This window comes from Hyaena hyaena, unplaced genomic scaffold (genome assembly GCF_003009895.1).
Source record: "Hyaena hyaena isolate Hyena2069 unplaced genomic scaffold, ASM300989v1 scaffold_797, whole genome shotgun sequence".
NCBI lineage: Eukaryota > Metazoa > Chordata > Mammalia > Carnivora > Hyaenidae > Hyaena > Hyaena hyaena.
In genome coordinates, this window is record NW_024081432.1 from 49,165 (window position 1) to 71,342 (window position 22,178).

The 22,178-nt window shown below is 38.8% G+C and overlaps 1 protein-coding gene across 4 annotated transcripts in view; it reads left to right on the top strand.

The window, feature by feature from the left end:
- The window catches only part of JAKMIP2 (janus kinase and microtubule interacting protein 2), a 69,813-nt gene that overhangs the window by 21,770 nt on the left and 25,865 nt on the right, over positions 1–22,178 (top strand). For 3 of the 4 annotated variants that reach the window (XR_005525867.1, XM_039219194.1, XM_039219195.1), the window contains exons 5-15: positions 1,146–1,292; positions 1,941–2,081; positions 4,554–4,610; positions 5,803–5,922; positions 6,985–7,113; positions 9,904–9,987; positions 10,668–10,730; positions 13,381–13,479; positions 14,921–15,019; positions 16,775–16,828; positions 17,709–17,774. Coding sequence is in view for 3 of the 4 variants with exons in the window: in XM_039219194.1 (XP_039075125.1) it covers positions 1,146–1,292; positions 1,941–2,081; positions 4,554–4,610; positions 5,803–5,922; positions 6,985–7,113; positions 9,904–9,987; positions 10,668–10,730; positions 13,381–13,479; positions 14,921–15,019; positions 16,775–16,828; positions 17,709–17,774 (1,059 nt within the window). In the remaining variant the exon portion in view is untranslated. The remainder of the gene's footprint in view (positions 1–1,145; positions 1,293–1,940; positions 2,082–4,553; positions 4,611–5,802; positions 5,923–6,984; positions 7,114–9,903; positions 9,988–10,667; positions 10,731–13,380; positions 13,480–14,920; positions 15,020–16,774; positions 16,829–17,708; positions 17,775–22,178) is intronic. The other variant, XM_039219196.1, reaches the window with a different exon arrangement.

The following is a 22,178-nucleotide window of genomic DNA, read 5'->3' on the forward strand; positions in this document are numbered from 1 at the left end:
ACAGAGGCCAAGGATGCTGCAAACATGGTACCATGCACAGGACATCTCCTCGTGGCAAAACCTGTCCAGTCCTACATGTCTAGAGTACAGAGGTTGAGGAACCCTGCCTTAGACTAACAGGTGAACCAGAGTATGGTCACTCTTCATTATGGGTGGGTAAGAATACAATCATACTTTGCCTAGGCTTGGTGAGAATTAAATGTTCTCAAATACAAATCTCAATCGAACTTTGAGAGTAAGTTGGGTTTTGTTGTTGGTGTTGTTGATGTTGTTTACTTCAGTAACATTTTCTTAAAAATAAACATCTTTGGGGCACCTGGATCTTGGGGTCATGAGTTCAAGCCCCAAGTTGAGTGTCGAGATTACAAAAAATAAACTTTAAATAAATATATAAATAAAAATAAAGGGCTTTATTGTGGTTCAGGTATCTTAGCAAGATCTCTCATGGAAGAACAGACTTTGGCAATAACCAGGCTGGGGTTTGGGCCCTGGTTGCCCTACTTAGTGATGTGTGATTCATATGAGCTGCTTTATCTCTCTGAGCCAGTGAGGAGTCACGATAGGCCCAAGAAGAGGTATGAGCAGTGTGAGATTGTGGCTGAGTATGTAACTACTGAGCTACAGTAATCCAGGATGAGCAAGGTGTGCAACTGTTCTTCCCGAGCATTTCTAAAAGTAGAACCTTGGTAGCTTCTCCGTTAAGGTAATACATCGAGAGTTGGAAAGTCTGTGATGAAAAACCATTAGGGGTACCTGAGTGGCTCAGTCAGTTAAGTGTCTGACTTTAGCTCAGGCCAAGATCTCATCGTCTATACGTTTAGGCCCTGCATCAGGCTCTGTGCTGACAGTTCAGAGCCTGGAGCCTGTTTTGGATTCTGTGTCTTCTTCTGTCTCTGCCCCTCCCCTGCTCACACTCTGTGTGTGTGTGTGTGTGTGTGTCAAAAACAAATAACATTAAAAAATTAATAGAAAAACCATTAGAAGAAACAAAACAAAGCAGTCGTGCTATTAAATGAAGGACAAGAATGGTCAGTCCTAAGATACATGGTGAAGCGGAGAAAAGGTGGCCCCAGATGGGCTTTCCCTCCTTCCACCCCGACATCCACTCCAGCACAAGAGACAAATTGTAACTTATGTCTTCCCAGTTAAAACGTGTGCGGGAAACCGAAAAACAATGTAAACCTCTTCTGGAAAGGAACAAGTGCCTCGCCAAGAGAAACGATGAACTAATGGTGTCTTTGCAGCGCATGGAAGAGAAGCTAAAAGCCGTGACGAAGGAAAATTCAGAAATGGTGTGTATCAGAGACTCAGAGAAGCTGCAGCTTCTGTCCTTATATTACTCCAGTACCAATCTTATTGTTTTTTCCCAGTTGGTTTTTAAAATACAATGCTGGTCATGAAGGTTTGGGTTTTCCCTCTGTAAGCAAGGAACCTTAAAGGAAGAAAGTAAGAGAAGGTTGCTGGCTCTGAATTTTAAGGGGCTTCTAAATTTGCAGAAGAGTTGGAGTGTTTCCAGGAATCTGTACACTTTCCAAAATCTCCCAAATACAGAAGCAAACTTCCAACATAGCCCTCAGCCACAGAAACTTCCAAGAATTTCACTAATGTGGTCTTTATAGAACTGTATATTGGGTACCTCTCATCTTCTAAAACCTTGCATAAGAGCTGAGAAATAGCTGCCATCATTTGCATTCTGTATGGATAGGTGATGAGCTCATCCACTCCTTCACAGACTTAAAACACAGCTATAGACATCTTCACACATTCCCAGTGATTTTGACTTGTAGCAAATAAAATGTGCTTGAGGGTTTGGTGTATAGATGAACCTGAGAAATATTCACGTTTAGCTAGAGTCTCATAAAGTTTCCAAAGATATTTTATGTTAACTACTAAAGTTTGGAGTTAAGTCTTTACCTATACTTTCTTCTTTTCCAATCCAGAGAGAAAAAATAACATCCCATCCACCCTTGAAGAAATTAAAATCACTAAATGACCTCGATCAAGCTAATGAAGAACAAGAGACAGAGTTTTTAAAACTTCAAGTCATTGAGCAGCAGAACATCATTGATGAGCTCACAAGGGTGGGTCTTGATCAATCCATAAACTCTAAGCTGTTCCCAAGGACAAATAGCCAAGAAATCAACAAATGATGGAAGTGCTTGATAATTTCTTCAATCGCCCCAAAGGCCCAAGTTTACATCTTCAGTATATAAATAAGTTGAAGAGACTGTATTCAAAGATTACTTTATATTATTAAACTGTTTAATACATTTTCAGTTATGATCCTTTGCTAGCTAATTTGATAACACAAATAATAGCTTCAAAGTACCTTAAAAGAACTTTCAAATGCATCGTTATGTGAGTAGAGAGGTAGTGTGGGTATGCCTTATGATTGCCTTCCCATATCAAGAATCTGAACATAAGGGATTAAATATTTTGCCAACAATAACAGGACCACATGCCACTTATTTCCCAGTATTTAATTCAGTGTCTATGTCTAGTACTTACATGCAGTTTAATAAATATTGGTTGAGAGGCGCCCGGGTGGCTCAGTCAGTTAAGCATCCAACTTCTGCTCAGGTTAAGTTCAAGCCCCTCACAGTGAAGAGCCTGCTTGGGATTCATTCTCTCTCTCCCTCCCCCGCACGCTCTCTGCCCCTCCCCCACTCACATCTGCACACACATGCTCTCTCTCTCTCTCACACACACAAAATGAATAGATAAAATTTAAATGAATAAATGAATAAATAAATAAATATATATATTTGTTGAATGAGCAGTGACATCATAATTACATGACACAGTGGAAGTTTCAGTTCCAGTGCACTGACCTTGACTTTATAGTACCTACTGAAGTAGGTAGAACACTTAGTATTCCCATTTACATCTGGCCAAGGCCTCTTTTACCAACAGCAGTGGACTAAGCCCTTTAGATGCCTTTGGGTTTCCTCTGTGCCTTTCAGTCTTTACAGGGTGGGGGCGGTTAGGCAGATATCTCCAGAGAAGGGTGAGCAAGATGATGTCCTGCCGTTGAGGGAAGAGAAGATGATAACTTCTGTTTGTAACTATTTGTGGATTACCCTTTTTAAATGGTCTCAGTTCAGTCCATGTTATAATGCATATAGTATATTAGGAGGATAATCTGAGTATAAACCTTCAAAGTTTCAGATATGTTGAGGTTGTATGATCAAAGTATTTTTACAAGGTGGGAAATCCAAGAAGTTAACATCACTGACTTTAACCAGACTGTTAATAAAACAGGTGAAACACTGTGCCTCTTACTTCACATCCATATCCTTCATAACGCTTAAATCACAGGTTCACTCAGCCAAGAATTTGCTCAACTTCAGGTATCTAAGCTTAAAGCTAAAAGTTTCTTACAGGATTTTGACATGTTGAGGCATGTCATCGAGCCTTTCGGGAAAACTGTCACCTATTTAATCTACCTTTGAATTTGCACAGTAAATACACAGAGTAGTTAGTGGGTGAGCACCCAGTTCCCAGGAGATTTCCATCCACAACAATAATGAATCAGGAAATCAGTCATTATTTCTAGACATTTCTTGAGATTCCCAGAACATTCCAACAAGAACGACTGCCCCTTCCTGAACACATAAACAAAATAAAGAGCCACTAGATGATTCCAATTCAGTAGGCACTCCTGTTTCCATCGTCAGAGGCTGCTAGTAAGAACAAGTGTCTAAGAATAGTCAAAAGACAGTTTTCTGTGCCTTCAAGTGATTAAGGCAAAGAATAAAGTTTTTAAGTATTTTTTAATACCTAAATATAAAGTAATTTGAAAAATTACTGAAAAAAAAGTGAAAAATTGTGCTTTGGGAAAATAGGAGTAACTCTTTTCAGGGTTACTTGATCTTCAAGTATAACAAAGGATTCTGATGAAAAAGACTATGCCCTTCCTGATTGGGAAGCTCTCAGATCCACACAGTTTACCAAGAAAAGCTGTAGAGTATTTTTACTATAAAAATATGTAAGTAAATATGGGATACTGGCTGGCTCAGTCAGAGGAGCTCGTCGTGACTCTTGAGCTCAGGGTCGTGAGTTCGAGCCCCATGTTGAGTGTAGAAACTACTTAAATAAATAAAAGCTTTAAAAAATCTAAGTATTAAACCTAAAGGTTGCCAAAATTATAATACACAATCTTACTTTAAATAGAAATATGCAATGACTCAGGCAAAAACCAATTCTGTCATTAAAAAAAAAAAAACTAGGGGAGCCTGGGTAGCTCAGTCGGTGAAGCGTCAGCTCAGGTAATGATCTCACAGTCTGTGAGCTCAAGCCCTCACCAGGCTATGTGCTGACAGCTCAAATCCTGGAGCCTGTTTCGGATTCTGTGTCTCCCTCTCTCTCTGCCCCTCCCCCACTCATGCTATATCTCTCTCTGTGTCTCCCTCTCTCTCTGCCCCTCCCCCACTCATGCTGTGTCTCTCTCTCTCTCTCAAAAGAATAAACCTTAAAATTAAAAAAAAAAAAAAAAAAACCTATAGGAAGATATTTACCAACTCATCACCTAAAAAGCTTCATCTGTTTTCCAGGACCGAGAAAAGCTCATCCGTAGGAGAAAACATAGAAGAAGTTCCAAGCCAATTAAGGTAATGGGAAAACTAGGTTATCAGGTTTTTGTCACAAATACTGCCAGAGAAGTGAGGCTTGCCAAGGAATCTTCCTGCAAATATGTGATAAATCAGATGTTCCTAAACTGCAGCAAGCCATGGGCTTTATTTGCTAGAAGAAAATCTCTTCTCCTGACAGTTCTTAGAAGTCCCCAAATGATTGTGTTATGGATTTTAACCTTTAAGGTTTGCTTTCATATGAGCCTGAGTGGAAAAAAGCACTTATGTTTGATATAGAAAGCATTATCTGACAAGCTAGAGAGTCAAACTCCAAGAACATGCAATAGGTACCTATGATTTAATGCCTCCCAGTGAACAATATTAGTGTCTCATACCCACCCTATAATTGATTAATATATTTTTTTATTCACTTGGACAATATTACTGATAATGGTTTGATTTTATTTCATTATTCACTTGGATAATATTATTGATAATGATTATTAGTAATGGTACTCTCAGGGGTGCCTGGGTGGCTCAGTCGGTTAAGTGTCCAACTCTTGATTTTGGCTCAGGTCATGATCTTGTGGTCATGAGATGGAGCCTCGCATTGGGCTCTATGCTGATTGTGGAGCCTACTTGAAATTCTCTCTCTCTCTGCCCCTACGATGCTATTCTCTCTCTCTCTCTCTCTCTCTCTCTCTCTCTCTCACTCCCACTCTCACACTCACTCTCTCTCTCTCTCTCAAACAAACTTTAAAAAATTATCATTAAAAAAATAATGGTACTCTCAGTCTACCAATATTTGTATAGCCTCTTACAATCCACAAAGTTTTGTTATTTAATTTGTCTACTTGATTTTGTTTTTATCAAGTACATCATTTGATTTGGATATGGAATTGGATGATAAAACTTAAGATTTGTCCATCTCACACAGATGCCTGGACATTAGGTCCCTTGATTATACTTTAAATACTGAAAAGAGTATTCTATGAAGAGACCCACATGTTAATGAATATTCCCCCAAAACTTCAGAAGTGTGAAATAATGTGGGACAAACTTTTATTGGAATTATTCTTTTCATGCCCTAAGTTTTTATTTCATCCAAGAAGCACTAACAGACCCGTCTTCAGTGTCCATTTGCACCTATGCCAGTCAATGGTGCCTTCATAATATGTTGACTTTCTCCACTTCTCATCATGTCAGTAAATATGTACTTTCCCTCCCCTAGAGGCCTGTTTTGGACCCATTTATTGGCTATGATGAGGACTCCATGGATTCAGAGACATCATCTATGGCCTCGTTTCGAACAGACCGAACACCAGCTACTCCTGATGATGACTTGGATGAAGTAAGCTTTTCCACTTCCCTAGTCTTTTGTGATATTGTCACCAAATCTCTCCTTTAAGGTAGAGAAAAGACTTGCACTTCTAATATCCTGTATGAGCTGCACAAATGATCACATAATAGTGAACCCTTTTGACTTTGTTACCTCTTGGAAAATAGCTTCGCTTGTGTCATGTAGCCCTTTTAACAACTTGTCTAAAGTTCTGTTCTGTAACTTGAAGACTTAAAAAAAAAAAAAAAAGTCCCTTTTCTGGACTGCCTGGATGGGTTAATCAGTAGAGCATGCAACTCTTGATCTCAGGGTCATGAGTTCAAATCCCCTACTTAAAAAAGAAAGTCACTCTGCCAAATTCTTCATCTAAGGAAGGTGTGAACCAAGAAACAAGCTTAGAAGAGCAAGCTTCTCGATACAGTTGAAGACAGGGTTTAGCAAAATGTGCTCTGTAGACTGCTTTATCAAAATCATTTAGGGGGATGCGATCACTATCACTAGAGCCCGAACATTCCTGGGCTCTACCACACAACTCCTGACTTAGGATCTTGTGGGTAGAAACCTTAACTCTGCGTTTGTCAAAAAACTCCCTGGTGATTGTATTATGCTCTGAAGTTTGAGACCTAAAACTGTAAAACTATGTTATTATAATTTATCTCTAGAAGAATTTGTTGGATTTGCATGTATTGAAAAGAATAGATGTGCTCATTTTGGCAGCACATATACTAAAATTGAAAAGAATTGAGACTAAAACTCTTAAGTATTATTGACTCACTTTTATATCCAGACTAGGTACAATTTGAGTCCAAAGTGGACTATTATCCAAGCCCAAATGAGCAATCATCAGAAATGTATAAATAAGCAAATGTCTCTTATTAACAAATATTGAGTACTTCTGCAGTGTCCATCTTGAAAGTATACTATTCATATCTATTAAAATTAAGAATAAAATCACACCAAATCCAGTATCAGACATTTACTTCTTATAAAGTAGGAAAAATGTCAATATTTCACACTGAACACAGGACCAGAACATAACATAATTATTTTTCGGCTTTTTTTTTTCACCTGAAGAGTTTAGCAGCTGAAGAATCAGAGCTACGGTTTCGACAATTAACAAAAGAATACCAGGCCCTCCAGAGAGCATACGCCCTCCTACAGGAGCAGACTGGAGGCATCATCGATGCTGAAAGAGAAGCCAAGGTCAGTATCCATCCAGCGAGCATGCCCTGAATTGGCTTGCAGCAGTCACCACATAAAAGTACCATGGACACAAAAATATCAATAGGCTAGCTTTCCCTCAATCCCTCCCTCCACTGTGGCTTTTGAACTGTTTCATCTTTTATGTCAACAAACCTTGGATCTAGAGACATTAGAACCAACTTAGATCGATGCTTTTGTTCCTGTAAAGATAGTAGTTCTTATGCTTGCTATATGAAAATTCTATTTTCAAAGCTAGACAATATTGAATTTTGATAATCCACTTTATTTAGCTTCTTGCTTGGAAAAATATACTTTTGTGGTTAGCCAGTTTCATTTCTAGTTAATAAGTGCACAGCATTACATCAACAGCTCACAAAGAATTTTCACTGACAATATCTCATTTAATTTGTAGGACAGCACCCTAAAGCAGGTATTTTATAAAAGAGGAGTTTAAGGCTCTGAGAGGTTAATTGACTTACCCAAGATCACACAGCTAATAAATGGAAAACTTGGATTCCAGCTAAACTCTTACTGTGTCAAATGTTCTTTTCATTACGTTAACAACTGCCTCACAGTTTTTTAAAAAATAGTTATTTTCAAACACACACACACATACACACACACACACACACATGCAGTACGAATGCTTAAAACTTATTGAGTGCTTTCTGTGTTCCAGGCATTGTTCTAAGCACTTTATGTACATTATCTCATGTAATCCTAAAATAACCCTATGAGTTATAGATTATTATTAGCTATGTCCTTTTTATAGGAGAGGAGATAATAGCTTAGTAGGAGAGAAATGTAGATTAGCTAGGTTAAAACCCCGGTATGTAGCTTAGTTAGATGAAAGCTAGGATATGAACCTAGTGTTTCTGAGTTCACAGGCAGAACCACCATGCCATAACAGCCTTGTAGATTCATTTACATGGGGCAAGAAGGAATATGACCACCCAGTGACTTTATCTCACTTTCAATTTAGAGGGTCTGTAGTGTGCTGAGGAATGTCATAAGCTACTGTTAGTTGTTTAGTGGGACAGGATAGATGTTATAGTCATGTATTTTAAATGGAAACTTACATACATGCACATGTTTATACATAACTGAATACATGTTTTTTAAAAATCACTGCAATTTGGAATACAGTCATTAGAAAGGGATGTATGTGTGTTCCTTCGTGTTTATGTTTTAATACCTATAAGTTGTGGTTTTCATTATCAGTATGTACTAAGCATTCTCACCAACATAGGATTGGTCAATTAAAATAAGAGCATACATCTTGTTTTTGAAGAGGTGATGATGTAGAAATTTTCTCTCATTTCACCCTCTCCTCTAAATAAAGGTTTAGCATTATCTCTGGCCAAAAAAAAACTTAATCATTTTAAACAAAATAGTCTAAAACAAATCAATATGTTAGAAAAAGAACAATAGAATAAATTCAAATAAAGTGAAATGCAAAAATAGATAATATAGATGAAAGAGCATCAATGAAAACAAAAGATTTAATCATTGATTGTACTCAATCCTCATTTAAAGCTAAAATGATTCTTAGCAAAATTAAGCTTAGAATTTTTTTTTAACCTGATAAAGGTAAATATAATCTTCAATTGTCCAAAGATACATGCTCCTCACCATGAAGGATAAGAGAAGGAAGGGTGCCTGGCTGGCTCCATCGATAGCTGGCATGCAGCTCTTGATCTTAAGGCTGTGAGTTCGAGCCCAATGTTGGGCATAAAGATTACTTTTAAGGAAGGAAGGAGTAAAAGAGAGAAAAGGATACCTGCCGGTGCTGACGTTATTCTACACTGTAATAAAGAACCCATATAGATCATAAGAAAAGAAAAAATATGTATATGGGCAAAAAACCTACTAATTTTTCACAGAGAATAAGATCCTGTGTAGGGAGAATACAAGAGAATCTGAAAACAAATGAAGTCAGATTGTTCCATAGAAGGTCAGTATCCACAGATGCCTGGGTGGCTCAGCCGATTAAGCATCGCTCACGTCATGATCTCACGGTTCGTGGGTTCGAGCTCCATGTTGGGCTCTGTGCCGATCAGTGTCCAAAACCGCTCACACACACAGACACACACACACACACACAGATACACACACAATACATATATGCATGCATCTGGATTTAGATTTAAAGCACAAAGTTGGTTCTAAAAGAATGGCAAGTTTTGAGAGGGGCAAAATGAGAGAAGACTTTCCAGAAGGGGAATTTATTCAAATAAACAGAGAAGTGGAGAGTTACAAGGCATATTTAGGAAATAAGGAGATCACCAGCAGATCAGGGGTGAACTTTGTTGGTGAGTAGTAGGAAAAGACTGCAAATATAATAGGAGTTCTCATATCTCAGCTAACCAGTTTGAATTTTAACCCAATAATAAAGGGAACATTGAAAGTTTTAAGCAAAAATTTAGACCATAAAAATACTTTTTTTTTTCAAGTTTATTTTGAGAGAGAGGGAGAGAAGGTGAGTGGGGGAGTGGCAGAGAGAGATGGAGAGAGAGAAAATCCCAAGCAGACTCCATGCTGTCAGCACAGAGCCCCACGCAGGGCTCCATCTCATGAACCGTGAGATCATTGAGCCAAAATCTAGAGCGGATGCCCAACCAACTGAGCCGCCTGGGTGCCCCGACCATAAAAATAGTTTTAAAAGGATCTTTGGTCATAGAAAAAAAATCATTTTTCTTGCTTGTTGAGTGCTAATCAAGGAACATGAGGGGAGGAAAAATACTGAATTACCATTTTACTTACTGAGTTCTGGAATTTTGATTTCACTAGGCGCAGGAACAGCTCCAAGCAGAGGTGCTAAGGTATAAAGCCAAAATTGAAGATCTGGAAGCGACTCTGGCTCAGAAAGGGCAGGTAGGCATTTGGTGGCTAGCACTCCTGCAGATGCAGACAATTCAATCCGACCTTTCTCTAGACCACCCTGTGCATGGGCCGCACCCAGGACACGGCTTGGCTCTCCACAGTGACCTTTCTCACAGTGTGTCAGAATGTTCAGCTCTGTGTTTCTGTCCCTGGTGTTTTTCTGGCCAGAGTGTGAACCCAGCTACAACAATGAATGAGGCTGGGCCAGAGAGGGAATGCCAGAGGCAGCGGAGTGCTGTACAAATAGCCTAGAGTGGTCATAAGCTGCTAAGACAAAGACCCGCCCCTCAAGCTGCATTCTTTGCCTCTCTGCTACATTTATGGTTCTGCATTTTAATGTTTTCCATCCATATGTATCTAGCCTGTGTGCATTCTGACCCTTTTCACTTTTTGCCTGTGTGGTCACTTCTGAGTCCCCAGAAGGCTGGTCCTGGATTATTCAGACTGAAAAAGTTAGAGATAGTGAGTGACAATGAAGAGGGTGTTCAATTTTCCTGGCGACTTTGGCCCCAATGTCCTTGAATGAGGAGCTGACGGGGGTGGGTGTCATTTACCAGCCATCGGCAGGCCACCAGACTGGGTGAGAGAAGACAGATCTGGCAAAGTGGTTTGACACAGGCTCTTTGGTGCCACTCTGAAATGCTGACTGCGCGGTATTCTTTGTCAAACAGGATTCACACTGGGTAGAAGATAAACAACTTTTCATTAAGAGAAACCAGGAGCTTTTAGAAAAGGTATGTTGGACGCAACACCCTAGTGGGGCAGAGGAGAAAATGATGAGAGATCCAGGAGCAGCAGGGGGTCCTCTCAGGAGTGGCACAGGGGCTTGGGGGAGGGGAGGCTTTTCCGGCGCTGCGCTCTCCTCCACTGCGTGCTCAACTGCATCCCTGTCACCGCCATCACCATCACTTAGTGGCACGTGTGCATGGCTCTGTGCTGGCGTTGTGCCGACTTGAGAGGATGTGATCCCAGAAGCCTACTGATTTGTTAACCATATATATATATATATGTATGTACTGTACAGGTACTGTACATATATATGTATATATATGCACACACCCACACGTGCACACATCCTATGTGGTTGTCCATCTACAAAAACACGCTATGACTAGGACTCGTTATTTTGTGCAAGGCAGTGACAGACTATAACTCCAAGAACATGCTGTACCCTAGTATAGACTGTGTTCTCACTTTTAATCGTTTTGCTAATCTTGGCTATTTATATACATGTGTATATAAATATATATATATATTTTTTTTTAGAAAAAATGTTTTAAAACATGCATCCAAGGCACAAAACAGCATGTCCAGGAGGTTGTTCAACAAATCAAGATGCAAAAGCATGGTTTAGGCCCAATACATACGATTAATTCAATTATCTGAACACAGGCTTTGGATCAGGGCAGTGAAATACAACAGAGATCATTTTAAGTTCAAAAGTGGTTCTTTTCATTAGTATTTAGCTTCCATAAATCTTGTGAAAAGATTACAAAGTAACTTTAAATTGTTCTTGAAAGAAAAAAACCCAAAATTTGAAAGCCCATTTGAATAAGGGAAATAATTCTGTTGGTTCATCCAAAGCTTACATAGAAATTAGTTTAGCATTATTTCTGCCAATATTCACTAGGCTTGGCAAGTAGGAAAATCACCACCACCCTCTTGTAAGCATGAGAAGGGCAAGAAGATGCTTGTCCTCCCTCCTTTCTGGTCTAGCAAAGTCCTTATCCTACCTCATTTCTGAATGATGAGACACAGAGCAGATGGATGGAAGGTGGGTGGGTATTCCAGGATTGAGAACTAGTACTCTCAGAGACGTAAGGGGTCCCTATAAAGAAACTTCATCACACTTTAGCCCTGGTCTCTTAACTGCAACCCATGAGTCACTGACCTGATTGCTAGTGCTAAATACTCGAGCCAAACATCTCCCAAATATTCCATCTCTGATGCAAATTCAAGATTTTAGGGAGTAGAATCTCTTTATGTGATCTAAGTCAACTTCTAAAGACCTTTGGAAGTTCACTCAACCACAAAAATCTGAATGCAAATCTAAGTATAAAAAAACTTTACTACATTAATTAATGTTACTAATACCTACTGTTTCCCCATTTTTATTTTCCTTTAATTTTTCTATATCATCAGGCTATGAGAAAAAGAGGTTTTTAGTAGTCTCAGAGATGCCCAGTAATAAGTGTTACTACATTTCTTTATCACCTAAAACATAATTCTCATGTCTTCTGTCTGATTTCATTTGGTCTTGATTTCTTTGGGCTACAAGGAGAATTTGAGGGGCTCAAGCTTCTGAGAGTAAAAGAAAACCAAAATGATAAAAAGCTAAACATGCTATTTCAAGTGTGTATACTTGGGGACGTGAGACTCACCCTATGATAAAAAGCTCCTGGGTTTTTATTTCTCAGTTCAAGATTTTAAATAATTACTGTGCCTAAGGGCCCACCCATACAGCGTGTATCAAAGGCAGCCCTGAACCTATTACAGATCATGAAAATTTTCTGATCCCTGGTAGACATGGGCCTGTCTTACAGGGTGAGGCATATTTTACACAACTGACTTAATTCCAAGCTTCATCAGGTTATAGAAGAAGTCAAATAGGAAAACAGAGGGAAAAGGTGTCACTTCCAAATGGGTAAACAAAAGAAGCCTCTGCTGGTAGGGGATATTAGAGTTCCATGTTCAAGGAACATGGATTTCCTCACATAGAAAACGAAATGGGGAGAGCCCCTGTTAGGCAGAGAGATGAGTAAAGACACACTCCTGGCATAATCAGTCCATAGGGTAGATACAGGTTTGTAGATTCTTATGTGTGTGATCACATGTGAGTGTGTGTGTGTGTGTGTGTGCGCGTGCGTGCACGCACGCGCATCTAGAGATGACAGGGAGAATATTTAAGCCTGGAAAGCTAGGTGTTTGCATTCCATATTGACGAGTTTGGCTTTATTTTACGGGTAACTGGAACTCCACAAAGTTTTCTATATGATCAGAGCTACTTAGGTAAGATTTCTCCAACCATTTGTAACTCCAGAAACAAGAGATGTCCGTGTCCACCATTAAATTTAGTCCCAGGACGCTGTCCCTGACCCAAAGTAAGGGCCTAATAAGTACTCAGATTCACTACTCATAGGGTCCCCAGATGTTATGTCAATGAACGGAGGTCACCTTGTCTCATTTTCCTCTATGCACAAAAAGTTCAGCCAAAGGATAGGTAGAAGGAAAACCTAAGACTTCTTTTGCTCACGTCTCCTTGGGATTTTTTTTCATGGTCTAGATGATGTATTCACCAAGTAGACGAGTGCTCTCCATGCTTGCTTTGCTAAGTTGTAGACCGTGTTTGCAATGTTCACCTAACTTGAGGATTTACTTTATTAGATAGAAAAACAGGAGGCAGAAAATCACCGGTTACAACAAGAACTGCAGGATGCCCGAGACCAGAATGAGCTGCTGGAGTTTCGAAACCTAGAGCTAGAAGTAAGGCAATGATGATGATAATGATAATACAAATAATCATAACAATTAACATGCACTGAACACATCCTATGTGTGAGGTGCTGAATTAGGCATTTCAATGCGTACTTTTCTTGGGCCTCAGCGACCATAATCAAAATTTTATAGATGAGGCAACCGAGGTTAATCAACTTGCCCAAGACCCGTGACTGTAAGTGGTGAAGCACTGACGTGAGTCTGAATTGTCTGCTCAGAGACTGTGCTTTCAACACTATTGCCTTTAAGAGCAAGACTAATGAATGATTTTTAAATAATTTAAATAATGATTTCAAATTTCATCAATACTTCATTGCTTTTCAATAATCATTTCCATCCTTCATTGAATTTTGACTCATAAAAATGTTACCTCCATAATTATATTTCAGATTGTGCTATATACAAAAATATTTTGTTTGTATTCAAGACACTTGAATTTGTGAATAAACTTTTTAATCTATAATGCGCTTATGAAAAAGGCTAAGAAACAAGGTGACTCGTTTAAGGAAATAACTTGGTTAACCTGACCAAATTTCAGTGTTCTTTAATTTTTTTAAGTTAAACATATCAGTCAAATCAGATTTTGACTGTATCACACAGAATCTGGCCTAACGGGGTGCCTGGCTGGCTCAGTCAGTAGAACATGCGACTCTTGATCCCAGGGCATGAGTTCAAGCCCCATGCTGGGTATAGATATTGCTTAAAAAAATAATCTAAAACGAACATACATACCTGAGTTCTTTTGGGTGCCTTGCTGGCTCTGTCAGAAGAGCATGTGACTCTTTATCTTGGGGTCATGAGTTCTAGCCCCACACTGGGGGTAGAGATTACTTAAATATATAAAATATTTTTTTAAAAAAGAATCTGGCATAGGGTCTGGTTGAATGTCTGTTGATATGTAAAAGGTAAGAAAATTTCCCATTTGATAGCTCTGTTATTTTGCCAGCAGTTTCTTTTTGAGGTTTTCTTCAAATTAGATTTGGATAAAGTTGGTGTTCCTCCATGAAGAAGCGCTAAGTCGTCTTTGGTAGCCCACACATCTTCATCATAAAGCTTGAGTAGATTGAATATGCAAAAGACTGTTAGCTGCCATAAAACTTCATGGTCAAACAACCATTCTCTGTGATACCAGAAAGCTCTAAAATATTCATGTAGTTTAAATTGGAACTTCACTTCCTACATTTCTCTGATCAAAAAATTTGCAAGACTGAATGACACCATCTATAAATTCTTCTACCATACCTCTTAGTTGCTTTATCTATTCTTTTTCATTAAATTTAAGCATGAACATCTTGAGTCCAATTTTTTTTCCACAATGACTTTGATAAACTGCTGAAATAGTATAAAGAGAGAACATAGACAACTGGTTTAGCATTTGATCAGTTGTTGCTTTTTTTTAATTCCCGTATATTCTTCACTGTATTTCAAGGAAAGAGAGAGACGATCCCCTCCATTTAATCTACAAATTCACCCATTCTCAGATGGTGTGAGTGCTCTACAGATCTACTGTATGAAAGAAGGTGTCAAGGTAGGCAGATACTCAACTTTCTATGTTTGTAGAAAGTGGAAAAACTGGGAACTAGAAAAGGGGAGGTTGTTCATGACTTTTATTTTTCAGTCACTAGATGTCATTTTGATTTAAAAAAAAAAAAAACTGTATAGAAATTGAAAATAGTTGGATCTAGGGGTGCCTGGCTGGCTGAGTCAGTAAATCATGCAACTCTTGATCTTCGGGGTCGTGAGTTTGAGACCCACATTGAGTGTGGAGCTTACTTAAAATAATTTTTTTATTTATTAAAAAGATGTGTGACAGATGTATGAATAGTTAATAAAGAACACAGGAAATCATGATTATTTAGAACACAATAGCATAAGGAATGATGCAGTTTCAAATATTAAAATAATTACCCTTCATTATCTAGGGGAGATACTAAATAAATTTCATACTTCAAGAAACACATTTCAAGGATACCAGATAAAAAAGTATTTGTTGAGTCCCTTTGTTGTGCTGTTCTAAGTGCCATGGGATTCATAATCTTGGAATTTGATGTTAGAAGGGACATTGAAATCATCTGGTCCACCCTCTCTTTTGATATGTTTAATTTAGGGAAGATCTGTCTTTTGGAAGGATTTATGATTTATAACATGTTATTCATTTAGATAAAATGTAATTCTATCTTTAGGGATATTGGAATACATTCTAAACATTAAGGTTGAAGGGAGGTGGCTCCATCTCCTGGAAAATATATTGTCCTTCAATGTAATGAAATCACATGGTGAATACCTATCCAGGGGGGGAAAGCTGTGAAGCCTCCTGCTATTCCTGGTCTCTCCTTGACCTTGTGCATGGCCCTTCCTGCTCCTACTCTGAGCTGCCAGATAATACCTGCTTTCATTGCCTTCTTTCTCTCTACCTGTGGAATTGATCTAGACCACCCCCTTCCTGGTGGAAGGGAAAGGATATACTGCTATCTGAATGTGAGTAAGAGGAGAAGGTGGTACAAAAGGAGTAAAAAGCGGGAGGGAAATAAGGCAATAAAATTGTGCTTTCTTGTTTTCCATCCTAAACCTCTTTCACAGTGGCCTTCCTGGGCTGCACAAAAATTTGTAAACCAGAGCGGTTTTTTTTATTCAGCTCTAATTAAACAAAAAGCATTTTACTTGTCTTTTCCTTAGATACTTTTTCTTAGATAAATCACAAGCTAATCCAGTGGATGTAATTTATATGCAGGGGAATTTTTTAAAATGGAGTTCAGTTACTTCAGACTGACAAAAAGAAATACACTCTTTTTTCCGTAGCATGAAATTAATTCTAAAGGATGGAATGTGCTATATTTTTTCTATGTGGCAGTCAAAATCTCAACCATGTCAGAATTCCATTAATTAAAATGAAATTGGTTGATTATATTTATTACCTGTTACTTTTCTTTATACCTAAAATTTATCATAATTCAAAAAAATGATAATTAAGAGGGAAAAAATTAAAGAATTCCAAGTCCTTATAATAATCTACACTGTTTCGTATAGAATATCTTATCCTCAGGGTCAGCCTATGAAGGAGATATTTTGCAAGTGATGAATTTGAGAATGAACTGTTAGTTTTCTCAGGTTCACGCAATGTACAAGAAGCAGAGTGGCAACATAAAGCCACATGTACCTGATTGAAAACAACCCAAGGAAGTACAGTTCTTAACATGTCTTCTCAAACTTAAAGGTCAGGCACTGATAGAATGGTTAGCTGCATTTGTGTCTTTAACTTGAATGTATCTCCTTGTTATTGCAGGATGTGAAAATCCCTGATCTCATAAAGCAGCTTGATATCTTGGGTGATAATGGGGTAAGTAATGAATTGATTAAGGGCGGTAAAGGTACGAATTTGTCCAAAGAGAAGCTAGAAATACTTGCCATGCATCATGTGTAAAATAATAGCAGGTGAGATGCCACGTTCTCTTACAGATGTGGATCATGGAAGAGAATCAGTCATTGTTTATCAGACAAGATAGTTGAGGGTTCTATGAAAGGAAGTAGCAGAAATGGGAACTGGCAAAGTGCTTTTAGCGGGCTGGTTTCAGGTTTGAATGCCGACCACATCTGCGGTGATTAAAGCTAATTACCTTCTCACTGTTGCTTGGAGCCATCCAGCATGAAATTAATCAGTCATGCAGTTGCAAATGCTGCTAAGTAGTAGGGTTGGTGGCAGCCCCATAAAAATGGGCCAGGAAACTATAATCTCTTTTCTTTCTAAAAACACCTTCCAGGCAGGGTCAACGCATATTAATTCAGTGGGAGGACCGTTCATTGAGATACTAGATGAATGATGCATGTAGGTTGAAAGAGTCACACCATTTTTTGCCTTTAATGAGAGAAAAGAATCAGCTAAATCACATCAAACCATTCTGAAAAGATGACTTAAACTAAGTATGCCTACAGTGAAACAGAAATCAAGTTCATTTCAGAGATATAAAAAAATCACATTTAATGTACTTTTTACACGTTTTGAATGAATGTTTTGTTAAGAATTGTTACTAAGTGAAACAGAACAGTTGTTAACCTTCATACATGCCCAGGCAGTAGTGTCTATAGCTGGCAGTTAGTCAGTATTTTCTGATAGTGTAAATATTGCGTCTTCAGCTTATTTTCTTTCTTTTCTTGCTTCTCTCTCCCTCTCTCTCCCTCCCTCCCTCCCTCCTTCCCTCCTCTCTCTCTCTGTTTGGCAGAACTTAAGAAATGAAGAACAAGTGGCCATAATTCAGGCCAGCACGGTGCTGTCCCTGGCAGAAAAGGTAATAAATTCATCGTACTAACATTTAAATCATCTCATTGCCTGGCTTAACCCCTAAAGAGTAGGGTAGGGTTGAAGGACATTCTCTTTGCACATGACTTTGTGTTATTGAATACCTAATAAATGTCTTTTTTTTCAGGATGATACAACCCCAATAGAATGAGAACACACAAAAGAAAAGTCTACACACTGATTTGGGGTGGGTGGATAATTTTTGCTTTGTAGTCTCTTAAAAAAAAATGTAACTCTTAAAAAATGGAAAACTTTCTGGATAACATTATCCACGCAATCCCTCCCAAGCTAGGAAGCCAATAAAGAAGGTTTTTGTTGAGAGATTGTTAAGTAGGGAGCCTGGCTCTTTTTGTGGGCTTTTCCCTGGGAGCACACATAGCATTTATTTCCCACTGATTCTGTAACCTGGGGGTGGCTCACGGCTGTACAATTCAGAAAGTCCAACCTGGGGACTGTCAGCAGAGCCACACTGAGTGTGCTCTGGCCCCTTGTGTCTAAATCTGGTAAATGGCAGGAAGAGAGACAGGAGGAAAGAGCCAAGTGGAGAAGCCTGAGAAGTGGCTGTGTTCAGGGTGCATTGAGAATCAGCACATACTTGAGAGTTTTGTGCACATGGTTGGATAAAATGACAACTGTGTAAATTCCTTGAGAGGTTTTCTTAATTTCTAAATGCATAAAAAGTTTCTTAGTACAGGAAAGGAAACCATAAGAAAGCAAGTGATCCACTTTCTCTAGTCTGAAATAAAGAGAATCCTACAAGTCAAATGACCTAGTTGAGTTATTCAAACAATAGTGACATAAAGGAAAAAAATGTAGGAAGAGGGAAGGGCTGGTATAAAATAAAAGATTCCTTAAAAATTATTAAAATTTTAAAACTTATTTAAAATAATTTTTAAAAATTATTAAAATGATCCCCCTTTTGGATCCTGATTTAAGAAAACCAAGTGTGGAAAAAAAGACATTTTGCTGACAGCTGGAGAGATTTTAGTATGAACAAGGTATCAGATAACAAAAGGAATTAATGCTCATTTCACTACATGTAAAAATGGTCTTTGGTTATGGATCTTTTTGACAAAGCTTTATCTGTTAGGGATACATATTGAGGTATGTACATGTGAAATGATATCTGGGATTTGCTTTTTTAAAAACTTACTTCCCTTACAATTTAAATATAGACCCATCATTTTCCCTCTCCACAAAACATTCGTAACCTCACATTGTCCCTAACATAAGGTCCAGAATCCAGAACGTGCCAAGAGGGCCCCTAGGTCTGGCCCTTGCCTGCCTCTCCAGGATCCCTCTAGTTTCTTTGGTCCCTAGCTGAGGGCCAGCCATATACAAACCCATTAGGTGTCCCCATCTTCTCTGCTTCTGTTTCTCTCTCTCTCCATGTCTATCACTATTTCTATCCCTTAGGCCTTTATGTTGTTCTCTATGCCTGAAAGTTATTTCCTTTTCTCTTTTCTATGTTAGGCTGGCTCAATCTTGACTGTTAGACATTCCCATACATGGGGAAGCCCTCTTATTCACCCAAGCCCCGTTAGGCACTTTTTCTCTTTATTTCCACAGTGATCTGTGCATCTGCTACTATGGCTTTTAGCAACTACAGTGTGCTATTTGTTTTTTTATTGTTGTTGTATGCCCCACAACCACCTACCGCTAGACTTTAAGCTCCCTGAGGGTAACGGTGGTATCTGTTCATTCCACATTGTTTCCTTCGCTCTTCACAACAGTCCAGCACATCTAACAGGTCTTGAGCAAGTATTTACTGAAGGACTGAATAGGTGACTTTGTGAATGTCCACAGCGCAGTACTCCAGTGACGTGCTGCTGAAGAAAACATAGCTTGTACTCCCATATTTGCTACATTTATTTGTTGGTGATAGCCACAGTATCTCATTCCGTTGGACTCATAAAGGCCTACAGTTCTTTATTGAAAGAAAAGTCACATTAGTTTAGGGATATCAAGGAAACTTGGGCCAATATTTGTAAAAGGCAAGGACTGAGGATGTGAACGTCCAGCTTAGGCTCAGGTCAGGATCTCGAGGTCCATGAGTTTGAGTCCCACGTCAGGCTCTGTGCTGACAGCTCAGAGTCTGGAACCTGCTTCGATTCTGTGTCTCCTTCTCTCTCTGCCCCTCCCCCACTCATATTCTCTCTCTTTCTCTTTCAAAAATAAATAAACAGTAAAAAAAAAAAAAAAAGAAAGGAGGAATAAGGAAAATAAGGAAAAATGGGTCAGTATGCCTCACATTTACTTGATTGGCAGAAGATAATCTTCCATTCCCTGCCCTGTGTGTGTGATACAACTTGAACTTAACCATAATTAACACTTGCATAGTGCTTCATTTGTACATGGCATTTGTCTTGATACTACTGTTATAGATAAGGAACCTGAAGTGCAGAGAAGGCAGGTAACTGCCCCAGTCACCCAGCTCGAAAATCATGGGGTCAGGATTCACACCCAAGCAGTATGTTCCCAGAATCCATGATTTTAACCACTGCACCAAATTTCCCTCAGGCATTCTTTTGAAAACAGAAAGTGCCCTGTATAGAGCCTGTAGGAACTAATGATCTATTAGTGCTTTGGCAAATGAGTTCATGCCTCCACTTTCCTCCTTTGCAAGTCCTGTATGAAGGGTTCAGTTGAACATTTACAGAGAGATGACAGTGTGCTTAGCACTGAAGAAATGAATGAAGGACCAGATACACAGGGCACGAGGCTGTCCTTACAGTGCTCACAGTCTGTACAGTGACCTTTTGTGCAGATCTTTACAATTCACAAGTTAGAGTCACCTCCTACCTTTGAGGTTTACAGATGAACATTTCTATCTCCAAGTAATTCTAAATGTCAGCCTTGAAGTTTTGGATACCACAGTCTTGAATAGCATTCTGCTCTCAATATCCAGAGACTGAACGTAGACAAATTTCCAACAAGGAAATCCTATTCTGACTTTGTATTGATAAGAATAAGAACAGCGACCGTAAGTGAGAATGTGTTATGGACCAGGTACTGCACAAATGCCATTGTCCTCCCCACCACCAACTTTTATCCACTGTTTTCATTCTACACATGAGGACACTGAGGTGTGGGCTATTCAGTAACTTGTCCTGTGTCGAGTTATGCAAGTAAGAAGGGCTACAAGTCAACATACAAACCTGTATCTGAAGCCCATGACTGAACTGCTTTAATTTGCTGTACTCTTAAAAATATGGTTTTCTCAACGATAAATGGGCAGCAAGTGAAGGAAACATTTTAATAAAGCTTGATGGTCTTCAATTGCATTGAGACTATTTACCCATGTATTTGATGGAAATTTGCTTTAAGGGGAAATTTGCTTGTATACACACATATGTACAAGAACTAAGAGTAGCTCTTCCAGTCTCTCTGTGCATTTCTTCTTTCCCCCACATTTCTTACTGCTAAGAGGCTGTTGGACATGGTGTCACCTTGTGAATGTCAAGACTTTAGTATGTAGAAAAAATGCTCAGGGCACCTGGGTGGTTCAGTAGGTTAACCATCTGACTTCGGGTCAGGTCAAGTTCTGGTGGTTTGTGAATTTGAGCCCTGCATCGGGCTCTGTCCTGTAGCCTGCTTTGGATTCTGTGTCTACCTCTTTCTCTGTCCCTCCCCTGCTCACACTTTGTTTCTCTCTCTCAAAAATAAATATAAAAAAATGCTCAGTGCACCACATAATTTATCACAGATAAACTGAAATGAAACCGCTAGTAGTGAGGCAAATTCTAATAGTGTAGATGTACAAAAATAAATGTTGGGGCGCTTCGGTGGCTCAGTCTATTGAGCATATGACTCAATTTCAACACAGGTCATGATCCCAGGGTCGTGGGATCAAGCCATGAATTGGGCTCTGCACTGAGGATAGAGTCTGCTTTAGATTTTCTCTCTCTCCCTCTGCCCCTCTCCCCTGCTCACATGCTTTCACTCTCTCTCTCTCTAAAATGAATGAATGGATCAATGTTAACCAAAAACTAGAATTATTGTGTAGCTAGTACATGCAATACACTGTGCATAGTGCCTTGCATTAATTACATTCTGTAATCTTCATCTTATTAACCCTATTTCACAGAAAAGGAAGTTAAAGCTCGGAAAAATCATATTAAAAATGATCCTCAGAATATTAAAAAAAAAAAAAAAAAGCTCGGAAAAATCAGATAACATTTCAAGGCCAGAACAGCCATGAAAAGCTAGGATTGGGATTAGACCCAGGGTAGTCTGCCTCTAGAACTCCCACAATTATGCCCAGTTGCCTCCCTACATGATAAATTGATGTTTAACTTGGGAGAGACCTATTAAAATAATTTGTTCTATTAAACCATGTATGTGGTAAGATTATTACTCAAAATCTAATTATTCAAATTGTATTAATCAATCT